We start from the raw sequence: 11,715 nt of genomic DNA, 5'->3' as shown, positions 1-11,715 counted from the left end.
TCAGATGTCCTCATACTTGGCATGAGGAAACGTCTGGGACTTCCCTTCCAGGAAGCAGGTATATAGGTCTTTTTTGTTCTCAGATTCTCAGTCATTGGCAGAGGAGAAGTGCAGGACACAGGCCCCTATATCAGGGACACACATCAGCCTAGAAGAAGGAGGAGGAGGAGGAAGAGAAGAAGGGGAATGGAGAAGGAAGAAGAATTAACATTTGAGGACTCGCTATGTATCAGGCACTGTTCTGACCACTTTTCTAATATTAATTCATTTGATTCCTGCATCAACTCTGAGAGTTAATAATGCTATTATCCTAATATTTTACAAAACAGTGGGGCAGAGATTTAAAATAATTTTCTCAAGTCATACAGCTAGTAAAGTCAGAGCCAGAATTCAGGAACTGGGGTCCCAGTGATTATGAATGATCTGTACTGCCTTCTTTTCCATAGACCTCAGCATCGCTGCCTTCCCTTCTACCAGCTAAGGTAACACTTCTGCTCTCAGAGCAGAAAATCCTGGCTCTCAGTAATCAAATATTTTGTTTTAAATATTTCAGCATTTGTCTGAAGTTCAACTTTCGCAAAGCAAATAACTATTTTGTTCTCTGCTGTGTCAGTCTTTCCCTAAAGGGAATGAGATGAAACGCTCCAACCACTGCTTCCTTAATGTGGGAGGGCCACTCGATTACAAGGGAGCAGCTGGGGTTGTTGCTATAATCGACACTTGAATGAGCTCTCTATCCTGAAACAAAAGAATTTATGGAGACAAGAGGCAGAATGATTCAGTGAAAAGAGCATGAGTTTTATTAAAATGCTCATAATATTTCATTAAGAAACAAAAACAAATTACAAAACCCTTTCAACAGCTGGTTCTCTTTCTCACACACACAATTGGAAATATACACACCAAATTTAATAATAATTTAATTTTTTAATATAAATTTATTGTATTTATTTATTTTTGGCTGCATTGGGTCTTCGTTGCTGCACATGGGCTTTCTCTAGTTGCCGCTAGTGGGGGCTACTCTTCGTTGCATCACCCTAATCTCTGCCCTCATGTTCACATGGCATATTCCCTGTGCGCATATCTGTGTCCAAATTTCCCCTTTTCATCAGGATATCAGTCATATTGGAATAGAGGCCCACTCTACTCCAGTATGACCTCATCTTAAGTAGTTATATCTGCAATGTCATTGCCTAATAAGGTCACAATATGATCAGTACTTCAGCCTACGTATTTGGGGGCACACAATTCACCCCATCACTAGCATATTCCTAGGAGTGGTGTTCCCAGGTCAGATGAGCTACTGATAATACTGTGATAATGACATTATCAGTCTTAGTATGCAGCTCTCTGCAATAATTATGATATATATGGTATATTTAGAATTTGCATTTTCCTGATGGCTAATGTGGGACACTGTTTTTTCCAAAGGTAGCTGCAACAATTTCTTTTTCTTTTCTTTTGGCTGTGTTGGGTCTTTGTTGCTGCACCCGGGGTTTCTCTAGTTGCGGTGAGCGGGGGCTACTGTTTTGTTGCAGTGCGCGGGCTTCTCACTGCGGTGGCTTTTCTTGTTGAGGAGCATGGGCTCTACACACACGGGCTTCAGTAGTTGTGCCTCACGGGCTCAGTAGTAGCAACTAAGCTCACGGGCTTAGTTGCTCCGTGGCATGTGGGATCTTCCTGGACCAGGGCTCGAACCCATGTCCCCTGCATTGGCAGGCGGATTCTTAAATCTTGACTGCCTTTTAAATTTTAACTATTCTAGGGACTTCCCTGGTGGTGCAGTGAATAAGACTCTGTGCTCCCAATGCAGAGGGCTCGGGTTCTATCCCTGGTCCCACATGCCTGCCACAACTAAGTTTGCATGCCAAAACTAAGGAGCCCTGGAGCCACAACTAAGAAGCCCATGTGCTGCAACTAAGAAGCCTGCAAGCTGCAACTAAGGAGCACGCCTGCTGCAATTAAGACCTCACGCAGCCAAATAAATATTTTTTAAAAATACATAAATGTTAACTATTCTAGTGTCATCTCACCGTACTTTCATTTAATATACATATGCATCATGAAATGGTTATCTCCTTGGCCTTATTTTTTTTTTGCGGTACGCGGGCCTCTCACTGTTGTGGCCTCTCCCGTTGCGGAGCACAGGCTCTGGACGCGCAGGCTCAGCAGCCATGGCTCACGGGCCCAGCCGCTCCGCGGCATGTGGGATCCTCCTGGACCGGGGCACGAACCCGTGTCCCCTGCATCGGCAGGCGGACTCTCAACCACTGCGCCACCGGGGAAGCCCTCTCCTTGGCCTTTTTAAAGTCAGCTTTATTTACTTATAAGAAAATTCATCCATCTTAAGTGTATAATTTGATGAGTTTCAACAAACATAGTCATATAGCCACCATCACGATCAAGGTATAGGATATTTCCAACCTGCCCCTCAACTGTCCCTCCCCTCTGTCATCTATAATCCTTAGCAACCACTGATAAGCTTTCTGTCCCTAGTTTGCCTTTTCTAGAATGTTATATAAATGGAATCATAAAGGACGTAGTCTTTTGTTTCTGGCTTCTTTCACTCAGCATAACGCTCTTGAGATTCATCCATGTTGTTGCACGCGTCAGTTTATTCCTCTTTTTGGCCTCCTCTAAGTAGTATTGAACAGATATATCACAATTTGTTTATTCATTCACTAGTTGTTGGATATTTGGGTTGTTTCCAGGGTTTTGCTATTATGAATAAAACTGCTGTGAACATTTGCAAGCAGGAGTGAATTGCTGGGTCATATGTTGAGTGTATGTCACTTCGTAAGAACCTACTAAGCTATTTTCCAATGTACCGTTTTGCATTCCCACCAGCAATGTATGTGTTCCAGTTGCTCCATGTTTGCAGACACTTCGCAGTTTCAGCCTTTTTCATTTGAGCCATTCTGCTGTGTAAGTGGCGTCTCCTTGTAGTTTTTCTTTTTCTTTTTCTCCAAATGCTTATGTCGAGGGCTGACTTTCAACGGATTGCAGCTGCACACAACCCTGACCCAGAAGCAGGTTGTCTACGAATGGTTTAACACCAGATTCCCCAGGAATGTGCCTTGCGCGACATGCAAGGAGGCAGCCCCCCTTTCTGTGAACTAGAGGCTCTTGGCTCAGGCCCCTGCCCTGCGTGTGCTATGGGCCTCACGGGGAAGAGAGGGAAGCACTTGGCCGCCTGCCTGCAGTAGGGACTGCGGGACCAGCCAAGGAGGCTTAGCCATGACTGCCCTGTGGTTCTGTCTTGCTGGGATTCTTATTCAGAGGTTCAGTCATAATCCCACAGTTGGTAGCTTTTCCCCGTTGGCTCCTCAGCCTGTATCATTATAGTTTTGTTGTTGTTTTTTTTTTTTCCGGTACGCGGGCCTCTCACTGTTGTGGCCTCTCCCTTTGGGGAGCACAGGCTCCAGACGTGCAGGCTCAGCAGCCATGGCTCACGGGCCCAGCCGCTCCGCGGCATATGGGATCTTCCCAGACCGGGGCACAAACCCGTGTCCCCTGCATCGGCAGGCGGACTCTGAACCACTGCGCCACCAGGGAAGCCCTCATTATAGTTTTAACCGCACTTCTCTGACAACTAATGTTAAGGGCTTCAATTTTTCTAAATGAATTATCTTTTATTAAATCACCAGTTTGCCGTTCCATGTTTATCACAGTTTTGTAAGAGCAACATGCTACTATAATAGTATCATAGTACCATTATAATAGTAACATGCTGTGTTACACGGTGTTACTGTTACTTTATGAAAATGGTTTTGGTGGTGTTAACTGTTTTTTATTTTTTTTAGTCTGCATTATATATCAGGCACTTTACTAGGTGCTTTATGTATATTCTGCCCCCCCGCCCCCTTAACCCTCATAACTACCCTACAAGGTAAGCTCTGGTCTCTTCATTTTACTAGTTGAGATTATTATCTTTTAAAAATTGTGTTGGATTTCCCCATGACAGTCCGTAGCATTCCATGTGTCTCAGTACATTATAATAAGGCACAAATGGGTTTTAGAAAACACCACCTTGCTATTGATCCTTCTCATATTCTTTCACCTATGAGAAATCTGCCAAGAGCAACATAAAGGCTGCTTGCAGCTCTCAATGCTCCAAAGCTGATGAACAGTCAGGTCAAATGAGCCTGACATTAACAAGGACGCAAACTGCTACAGGGAGATCTAAATGACCGAGTGTTGTTCGAGAGGCTGGATTAGAGTCTCAAGTAGCATGAAATGGAGCTCCTTCAACTACACACCTCTGAAAACCATCACTGCTTCAAAGCAGTTGGGGAATCCATACTGTAAACAGAGCTTAGTCTTAGGACAAATCCAGAGGAAGCCAGGAGAGGAGGTCCCCCGGCTGCCTTTGGTGACTACCTTATTTGGGTAACTAATTCAGCTGTGGAGGGAAGCGGAGCAGACTGTGCACCTGGATTATCAACCTCCTGCACTGGCCCACTGTTGGATGGTCCCAGAGGGCAATAAGGTGTGTCCTTTCGATAGGGTCACAGGAGGCACAATCACCCTCAACTAAATAGCCTCAAATCATAAGAATGTGCCTGTAACGACAAGCGTCCCCTCGGCACAGCTGTTACGTTGGTGCATGTTCTTTGGCTCCAGTTCAAGGTCTCTATTTTCTGTGCCCTGCTCCTCCCCTCTCCAGCCCCCAGGCATCCACTGCTCCCTCACGCTCCCTTTCTTATCAAAGCTTCTCTCTGAATAGGACTGAGTAAGCCCAATTCACATACTTTTAATTTGCATTCTGTCTGTGAAATATTTAACTAAAGAAATAAATCCCCAACAAAGTGTGAAACAGTAGAATGAATAATGGTGATACAGTGAAGGTAGGGGTGATGAGCTATCACCCAGGCCAAACCCTGTTCTGGCCTTCTTCACTTCTAAAATGTCTCTATAGCTGCCTCATTCCTTAGTGGAAAGGGTTTTACATTTCTTGCCTGCCTTTCCCTAATCAAGGAACAGGGCTTGGATAGCAAATGGAGAAAGTAACCGTGCATTAAGTCCTATGTTCTAAGTGCTTTTACTATGTTTTACTTAATTTTCACAACCTTACAATGTAGGTATTACATTCATATTATTTAAAAACTTTAAAAAGTTAGATGACATGCCCAAGGCTACACAAACGAACTTTGATTTGAGCCCTAGGTCAGACTCCACGGTTCCCGCTCTTTTCTTATCCCCATGCCACCTCTCCATTAAGTATTCATTCTAAGTTCCTTAGCGCCTGATCAAGCTTGAGTGAATTTCAAGTAAACAGAAATGGTAGCCACCCTCCTTCCGCTCCCCACCCCGGCCCCCACCCCCAAATCCTTACTCCAGTGCTTCAGAAATACCCCTGTACACTGCATTCCTCGACTCAGGAGCACTTGCTCCCCTTTCTTCCAAACAGGGACTGGGTACGTTATCAAGTTAGGGAAAAACTGACGTGTTCTGACAAACATCTACTCTACTATACCCTCAAATTTAAACTTTCCCAAAAATCTCATTACTTCCCCCAAATTCCTTATTTAGCTGAATACCTCATACTGTGGCTATGCATTGTTAAGTATGTATGCTGTATTCTTAATAAGCAAGATTTCATTTTCTTTCAAGGCTGAAAGGGAAGTATGACACATTAGCCTCATTCCTTTCTCCAACCCAGCAACACACACACACACACACACATACCAGATACTCAAAGGTGATGAAAACTTTAAATGTATAAACATGTTTTAAGCTACTAAGAACACTCTACTTCCATCACTCATTTAATTTCCCCACAGCCCACTCCCCTGCTTCCCATCGTGCTGCGGTCCCTTCTCCAGTTACGGGGATGGGAATGGTTGTGCCGTCCATCTGGGGATTCTCAGAAGGCAAAGTATTGAAGCTGGTTCCCAGGGAGTGTGGCACAGCTCAGTCAGGCCTCCACACCTAAGCCTCTGCACCAGAGGATGAGCCACAACAAAACTGCTTAAGCAGGTGGCTAATTTTCCTAGGAATGCTGCTTCCTGCCCTCGTCACAAGGTTTGACATTTGCACTAGAATACTGCACCCACTCTTGCAGAACAAGAGGGAGTTGGCTTCAAGTCTAGCAGAAGAGATGTAACAGGACTGTCAAGGACCTCTCCTACGGACCTGACTTTGAAGTCCTTACCACTGCACAGAAGTGACCCAGGACTTTGCCATCAAGCTTTCTTCACAACTGTCAACATGGCCTTCACACATCAACTGTGTGGCCTTGAACGCGGTCAGGCCTCTCAGTGATTTTTCCAGGGCTCCCTCCCAACTCACCACAGAACTCCTGGAGCCACAAAGCAGGATATCTCTCCCAAGCTCAAGAATGAAGGCAGAGAAAGCCTGGGGTCAGACCGTGAGCAGAGCATCCTGCCTGATGCGCCAAAGGGAAAACCTGGGTAACTGAGTCAAGGAGCCAGTTGGCTTCTTGTTGGGCCCTGCTGACAGAAAAATGAAATGAAGTAAAGGGATTGTAGGGCTGGGGAGGGGGCGAGCAGCAACCAGGAAGTGCCAGGTTAAGGAGGAGCATCGTTCAAGTGAAAACCACCTTTCTGATCCAAACCCTCTCACCTTGGCTTCCCCCTGGGCCCAGGAGAGAGAGAGGCAGAGCTTCTGGCTTAGGTGTTTGTGTCCTGTGAGACCTCCGTACGTACAGTTCACGTGGTCAACATTTATTGAACACTCACTGTTTACTGAGTCTTGGGGAGGTAGATCCAGTTCAGAGTACAAGGTTTAGTCAGGAGCCTGACTGGAAGCCCATCCTACAATGGTGGCTGCTCCTGAAACCCGCCCTCCAGGCCACCAGAGTCTGCATGCCCTAGCGACCTGTGAGCCAGACCCCGAACACCAGAGAGTGTGAAGGGGGAACCACAGCTCCTTCCACCCTCCCCTTGGATTGCGTCCTTTGATATATGGACCCAGACAGGCAACAGCAAGTGGGATTATCTGGGCTCCTTTACTGCAGCCATGGGAAATTCACAAAGTTCATAAAGCCTCTCACCTCACAGGGAGACCAGAGCTGAAGGGGTAACATCCATGAGAGAGAAGTCTAGAAGGTTGAACAAGTAGTGATGTGAGGTCAGAATAGGAAGACTTAGGGCTACTGGCTGGGTGGGTATACGAAAGGAGAAATGGTCTGGAGGTGGGGATGCCCCCAAGACTAGGACGATGGGAAATGGGTTCAGCGTGTCATGGCCTCTGCCTGCTTATCTACTGAGGAGGTCTGAAGGCTTCTGAAAGTGACTCCTCAGGACAGGGGGTTGGGGAGGCAGGAGGGTGAGACCTGAGGAAATAAGGACCCTCAGAGGAACCTCCTCAATTATATAGAGAGCAAGGGACTTCAGGCCCAAATATGTTCAGTTTGTTTTCTCCTCTTGAGCCATAACTCAGTCACTGCACCAAGGCCTAAAACAAACCACACATGGCTCTCTAAAAGTAGAAACCAAACCCTGCTTTATAAGGCTGAGTGGCCATCATTGGCTTCTCCACTGAGATATGAGGTGCCAGCCAGTGAACCTTCCTCACCTTGTTCCCCTCCCCACCACCCCTCCAGTCCGCCAGACACCCCCCTCTACAACTCAACCACTTCAAAAAATACTCTGAGGAGGGGCGAGGTGGAGGGGTGGGAGCTCAGGCTGGCCGGCCAGCCGGTTCCCATGAGGTAGCTAAGGCTGGTGCGCCTGGGCAGGGGCTGGTGGAGGCAGGCCCGTCACAGGCTCACAGCAGCCAGGAGGGAGTCACCAGCTGACTGGGAGGTGGGGGAGGCAGAAAGCCTCGAAGTCTGCCCAGAGTACTTGATCAAGGGTAACGTCTGGGTGGAGAGGCTGGGCTCTTTGCTGGTGTCCTCACTGTCCTTTGAGGAACTGGGTTTCCTGGGGAAAGGGGAAAGGCCAGCTTGGGTCTTCGTGGGCTTGGGCATGGTCCCATCTCCAGAGAGTGGTATGCTTCCCTTGGAGGAGCCATGTTTTCTGAAGGGAACAGAGGGAGGAAGAAATGACTGAGACATTGTGTAGCTGAGACTTTAACCCACGACCTGCTACCTTCAGAGTCTAGAGCAGGCATTCACCGTATTCATTTCAGTATGGCTGCAAGTGGCTGCTTTTGCGGATGAGTCTGTGCTCCAGCTCAGCTTACTGGGCAAACCAAGAGCCACCAGAAGAAGATACTGTGGCTGCATATTCTGATATTCCCACCAACCCCCAACTGGAGGACGCTGATCTCATCATACTCTGGGAAGAGAGGGAGTAGGAAAACTCCCCGAATTCACACTCAACACTCTTCCCTTGCCCAGGCGGCACTCACCCCAGCTTGCCAGTCTCCGATTTGGAGAAATCATTGAGCGTCACATCATCCTTTGGGACAGTCAGAATTGATGTCGGGAGAGTCCACTAAAAGCAAAGGAAGCAATGAGGCCAAAGGGTGAGGTAGAGGTCAGGGGAGAGTGTCTGGGTCTTAGGACTCTTTCCCAGCTCTACCTCTGAGTGATCAAAGGGCTCTTCCCTTCCCTACCCTGCAGAAATGGGCCCATATGGGGAGAAGTCTTGGTCCTCTCTTGATTCAGATAAGAAGCTGAGGCTACAAAGCATCTGATCCTTGAAAGAAAGGCATCCCGGGAATCCTGGAGGCAATTATTCCCTTGAAAGGGAATGGTCCCGAGACACAGAGACCTGCAGAACCTTGGGAAGAAGTGAGAGGGTCTGGACCTACACCCAACTCATGCTGCGCTCTTAAGGTGGAAGAGGGAGGGGCCTGAGGTAGGACTGTCCCCCTTCACCCCAACGGCACTACTCACCACTGGAGCAGAATCAGAGATGGCTCCTGTGTGGAACCCTTTGTAGCACCAACTCCGAAGCAGATCTACTCCTAGGACAAGATTAACAAGGGTGGGACTTAAGAGGGTGGAACCAACTGGCCTATTCTTCTTGCCACAGAGGCCCACTTCTTGGTCTATTGGGATTTAATCTCTCATTAAACATGGCATGTGGGCAGGGAGGACACATCACCTTTGAGCTTGTTGCCATGGTACTTCTGTTCCCACTGGGTGGTGAGAATGTTGAAATATCGCGGCTGCTCAAAAAAGCGGAGATAGCGAGAAGAGATTCGAGAAGGAAAAATTCGTTCAAATTGACCACGGCGAGAAAACTCATCCTCCATCTCAACCAGAATCCGAACATCATCTGGCGTCAGGACATCCAGCACAGATGAATAGAAGTCCTGTGGCCCAAGGAACAGGGGGGAGAAGGGTATGACAAAGAGTGTAAGCCAGAGGCAGAGAATCAAAAAGCTGGGGGATGGGGAGTACAGCTCTGGGGTCCTAAGGCTCCAGGACCAAAGGACCACCGAGGCAGTCTGGTGGGCCCACTCTGGGCCTCATCTATTCCCAAGTCTGCTGAGCTTATTCAGGGGATGAAGAGACTCTTGGCTGGGGTGAGGGGAGACAGGGGGCACAGAGGTTAAGCGATTTGTTGGATGCAGTCAAGATCAGAATCCAGATTTGGCCACAGCCTTGTGTCTGCCACACTTCCATCTGACTCCCTCATCTGCTCGGAGAAAGTCCAGCCTTCCAGGAGCTCAGTGCCCCTCAGGGAAAGAAACCCAAGGGTATACAGCTCTACAAGAAGGGTGGGCTGGTACAGCACTTTGCTAAGAGGAGTGGTTGTTGAACATGTGATAAGGGCCATCAACTCTCTCCGGAATGACATACATTCCAACAAATCCCTGCACATCAGGGGATGTAGGAAACCCTGCCCTAGAGGGAAGAAAAACTGCTTGCCTTGGGGCTCCACAGGTTTGACCAGGGAAGCTTTCTACTAGCACTGGGGTGAAGGCAATTTCCTACCTGATCAGGAATTTTCTGGGTCAGGTAATAGGCTTTCTTCATCTTCTGTGCAGTGAAGTACTCTGGGGCCATTCGACATCTGTCCCTGGGGGAGCTGGGCAGGCTAAGGCAGAGGGTGGAAAGGGGGCAAAGGGTAAGGTCAGCAGCTTCACATCCTGAGGACATGTAGAGAGAGGGTCCAGCCCAGGAAGACACCCTTCTCAAGAGAAGACAAAGAAGGATGGACAGAAGTTCGTTACGTGAGTAAATCAGACTGCAATGCACTGCATTCCGGTAGCCTGAGACTCAAAGATGAAGTACCATGTAAGAACTAAAAGAGTACAAAGCACCCTCTTTAAGTTGTATTTAAATGATAAAAAAAGGAGGACCATGGAACAATCACTGTATATATTTCAGTTTAGCTTAATTTAGTGAACACTTACTATAATAAATATCCAGCTTGGCCCTACTGGCTATGTGATCCTGGACAAATTCCCTGACCTCCCTGCACCTCAGTTTCATCACCCACATTACAACAATTACTGCTGAGAGAGACACAAAGATGGCCTCCAAGAAGCTCACAGGATGGCATGTGTCAAATGACAAATAACTATAGCACAGAGCCAAATATAAGTCTACAAGGTACAGTGGGGAAAGCAAGTTTTGTTACCAAAAACTTGAGCTCCCTTTCCTCAAGAGTGGTTCTGAGTGCTTTGTGGGGTGTGGAGGAGAGAGCCCACATTGAGCTGGTTTCATGAAGATGCTGCCTTCAGCTAGGCTTTGATGGATGGGTGAGGTTGAAACAGGGAGGTCTTGCTGAGTGGAAGGAGGAAGAAACCCCATGAGCAGAGGAGGGGACACCACAGGGGAACAATGAGAAGCAGTGAACATTTCAGAGAGGAGACTAGACTAACTGATCCTTAAGGATTCTTCCAGCCTTGAGGTTCTATGAGCGATCCAGTTTGTCAGAGCACAGGAGCTGGGAAGAGGAATTAAGGGAGGGGCGCCTGGGAAAAAGAGGCTGGGGCCTTGAATGTCTGCTTGAGGAAGTTTTTGTTTTTGGCTGTGCCGCGCGGCTGGTGGGATTGTAGTTCCCCGACCAGGGACTGAACCCAGGCCCTCAGCAGTGAAAGCGTGGAGTCTTAACCACTAGACTGCCAGGGAATCCCCTGCTTGAGGAATTTAAAGCTGATCCCCCAGGCTCTGTGGGGATTCCTGGGCAGGGGAGCAATTAATCAAACATACTTTTAGGGGCACTGACATGGCAGTGGTGTGTGAGTAGATTGCAGGGGCAGACCGAGCAGTAAGGGAGACCAAGCAGGAGGGAACACCCAGACACCACCCCTTCCCAGAGTCCCTATGGGGCTGCTCATGCTGCCAGCCGAGCTGCAGACAAGCACGGAGGCCCACCTGGTGGTGGAGCTGCTGGAGCTGCTGGAGCTGGAAGCGATATCCTCTGCGCTGGGCAGAACAAAGCCCGCCAGGTTCAGAAGGTCACGGATCATCTGGCCTTTGATGCTGATGTCCAGTGGAGAGCTGGAGTGGAGGCTTCAGGGAAAGGATGCAAAGAGTGGTAAAAGCAGATGCCAAAACTGTTTCCAGTCCCAAGTCCCAGTCAGTGCCAGCCCCATGTACACCCAACTCATGAGCACCATCACGGATAGTGAATAACCTCACACAGGGTGGTTCCTGCCCATGACCTTGCTAGGGAAAAACATGCAGTAGGCATCAAGTTTAAAAGAGTAACTTTTAACAATCTGTCTCCAATGTCAGAGAACCCTGAGATAACGGCAAAGAATAAGGGAATGCGTAAACAGACCATGAAGGGAAAACACATATTCTAGTGAAGGAAAGGTTTTCCCAAAGTCAGCAAGACTGGAGCA

At 48.0% G+C, this 11,715-nt stretch overlaps 1 protein-coding gene across 1 annotated transcript in view; it reads right to left on the bottom strand.

Annotated features, from left to right (window-relative positions):
* Positions 1-7,450: 7,450 nt before the first annotated feature.
* TTLL4 (tubulin tyrosine ligase like 4) overlaps positions 7,451-11,715 on the bottom strand; it is a 38,042-nt gene continuing 33,777 nt past the window's right edge. The window contains exons 14-19 of the mRNA XM_065880731.1: positions 11,243-11,380; positions 9,854-9,956; positions 9,018-9,228; positions 8,807-8,877; positions 8,317-8,402; positions 7,451-7,982 (exon numbers count right to left, since the gene is read on the bottom strand). Coding sequence (XP_065736803.1) covers positions 7,724-7,982; positions 8,317-8,402; positions 8,807-8,877; positions 9,018-9,228; positions 9,854-9,956; positions 11,243-11,380 — 868 coding nt within the window. The 3' untranslated portion in view covers positions 7,451-7,723. The remainder of the gene's footprint in view (positions 7,983-8,316; positions 8,403-8,806; positions 8,878-9,017; positions 9,229-9,853; positions 9,957-11,242; positions 11,381-11,715) is intronic.

The sequence above is a fragment of the Phocoena phocoena genome, chromosome 7 (genome assembly GCF_963924675.1).
Source record: "Phocoena phocoena chromosome 7, mPhoPho1.1, whole genome shotgun sequence".
Classification (NCBI taxonomy): domain Eukaryota; kingdom Metazoa; phylum Chordata; class Mammalia; order Artiodactyla; family Phocoenidae; genus Phocoena; species Phocoena phocoena.
The sequence above is the reverse complement of the archived record's forward strand: the minus strand, read 5'-3'. Positions and strand labels throughout refer to the sequence as shown.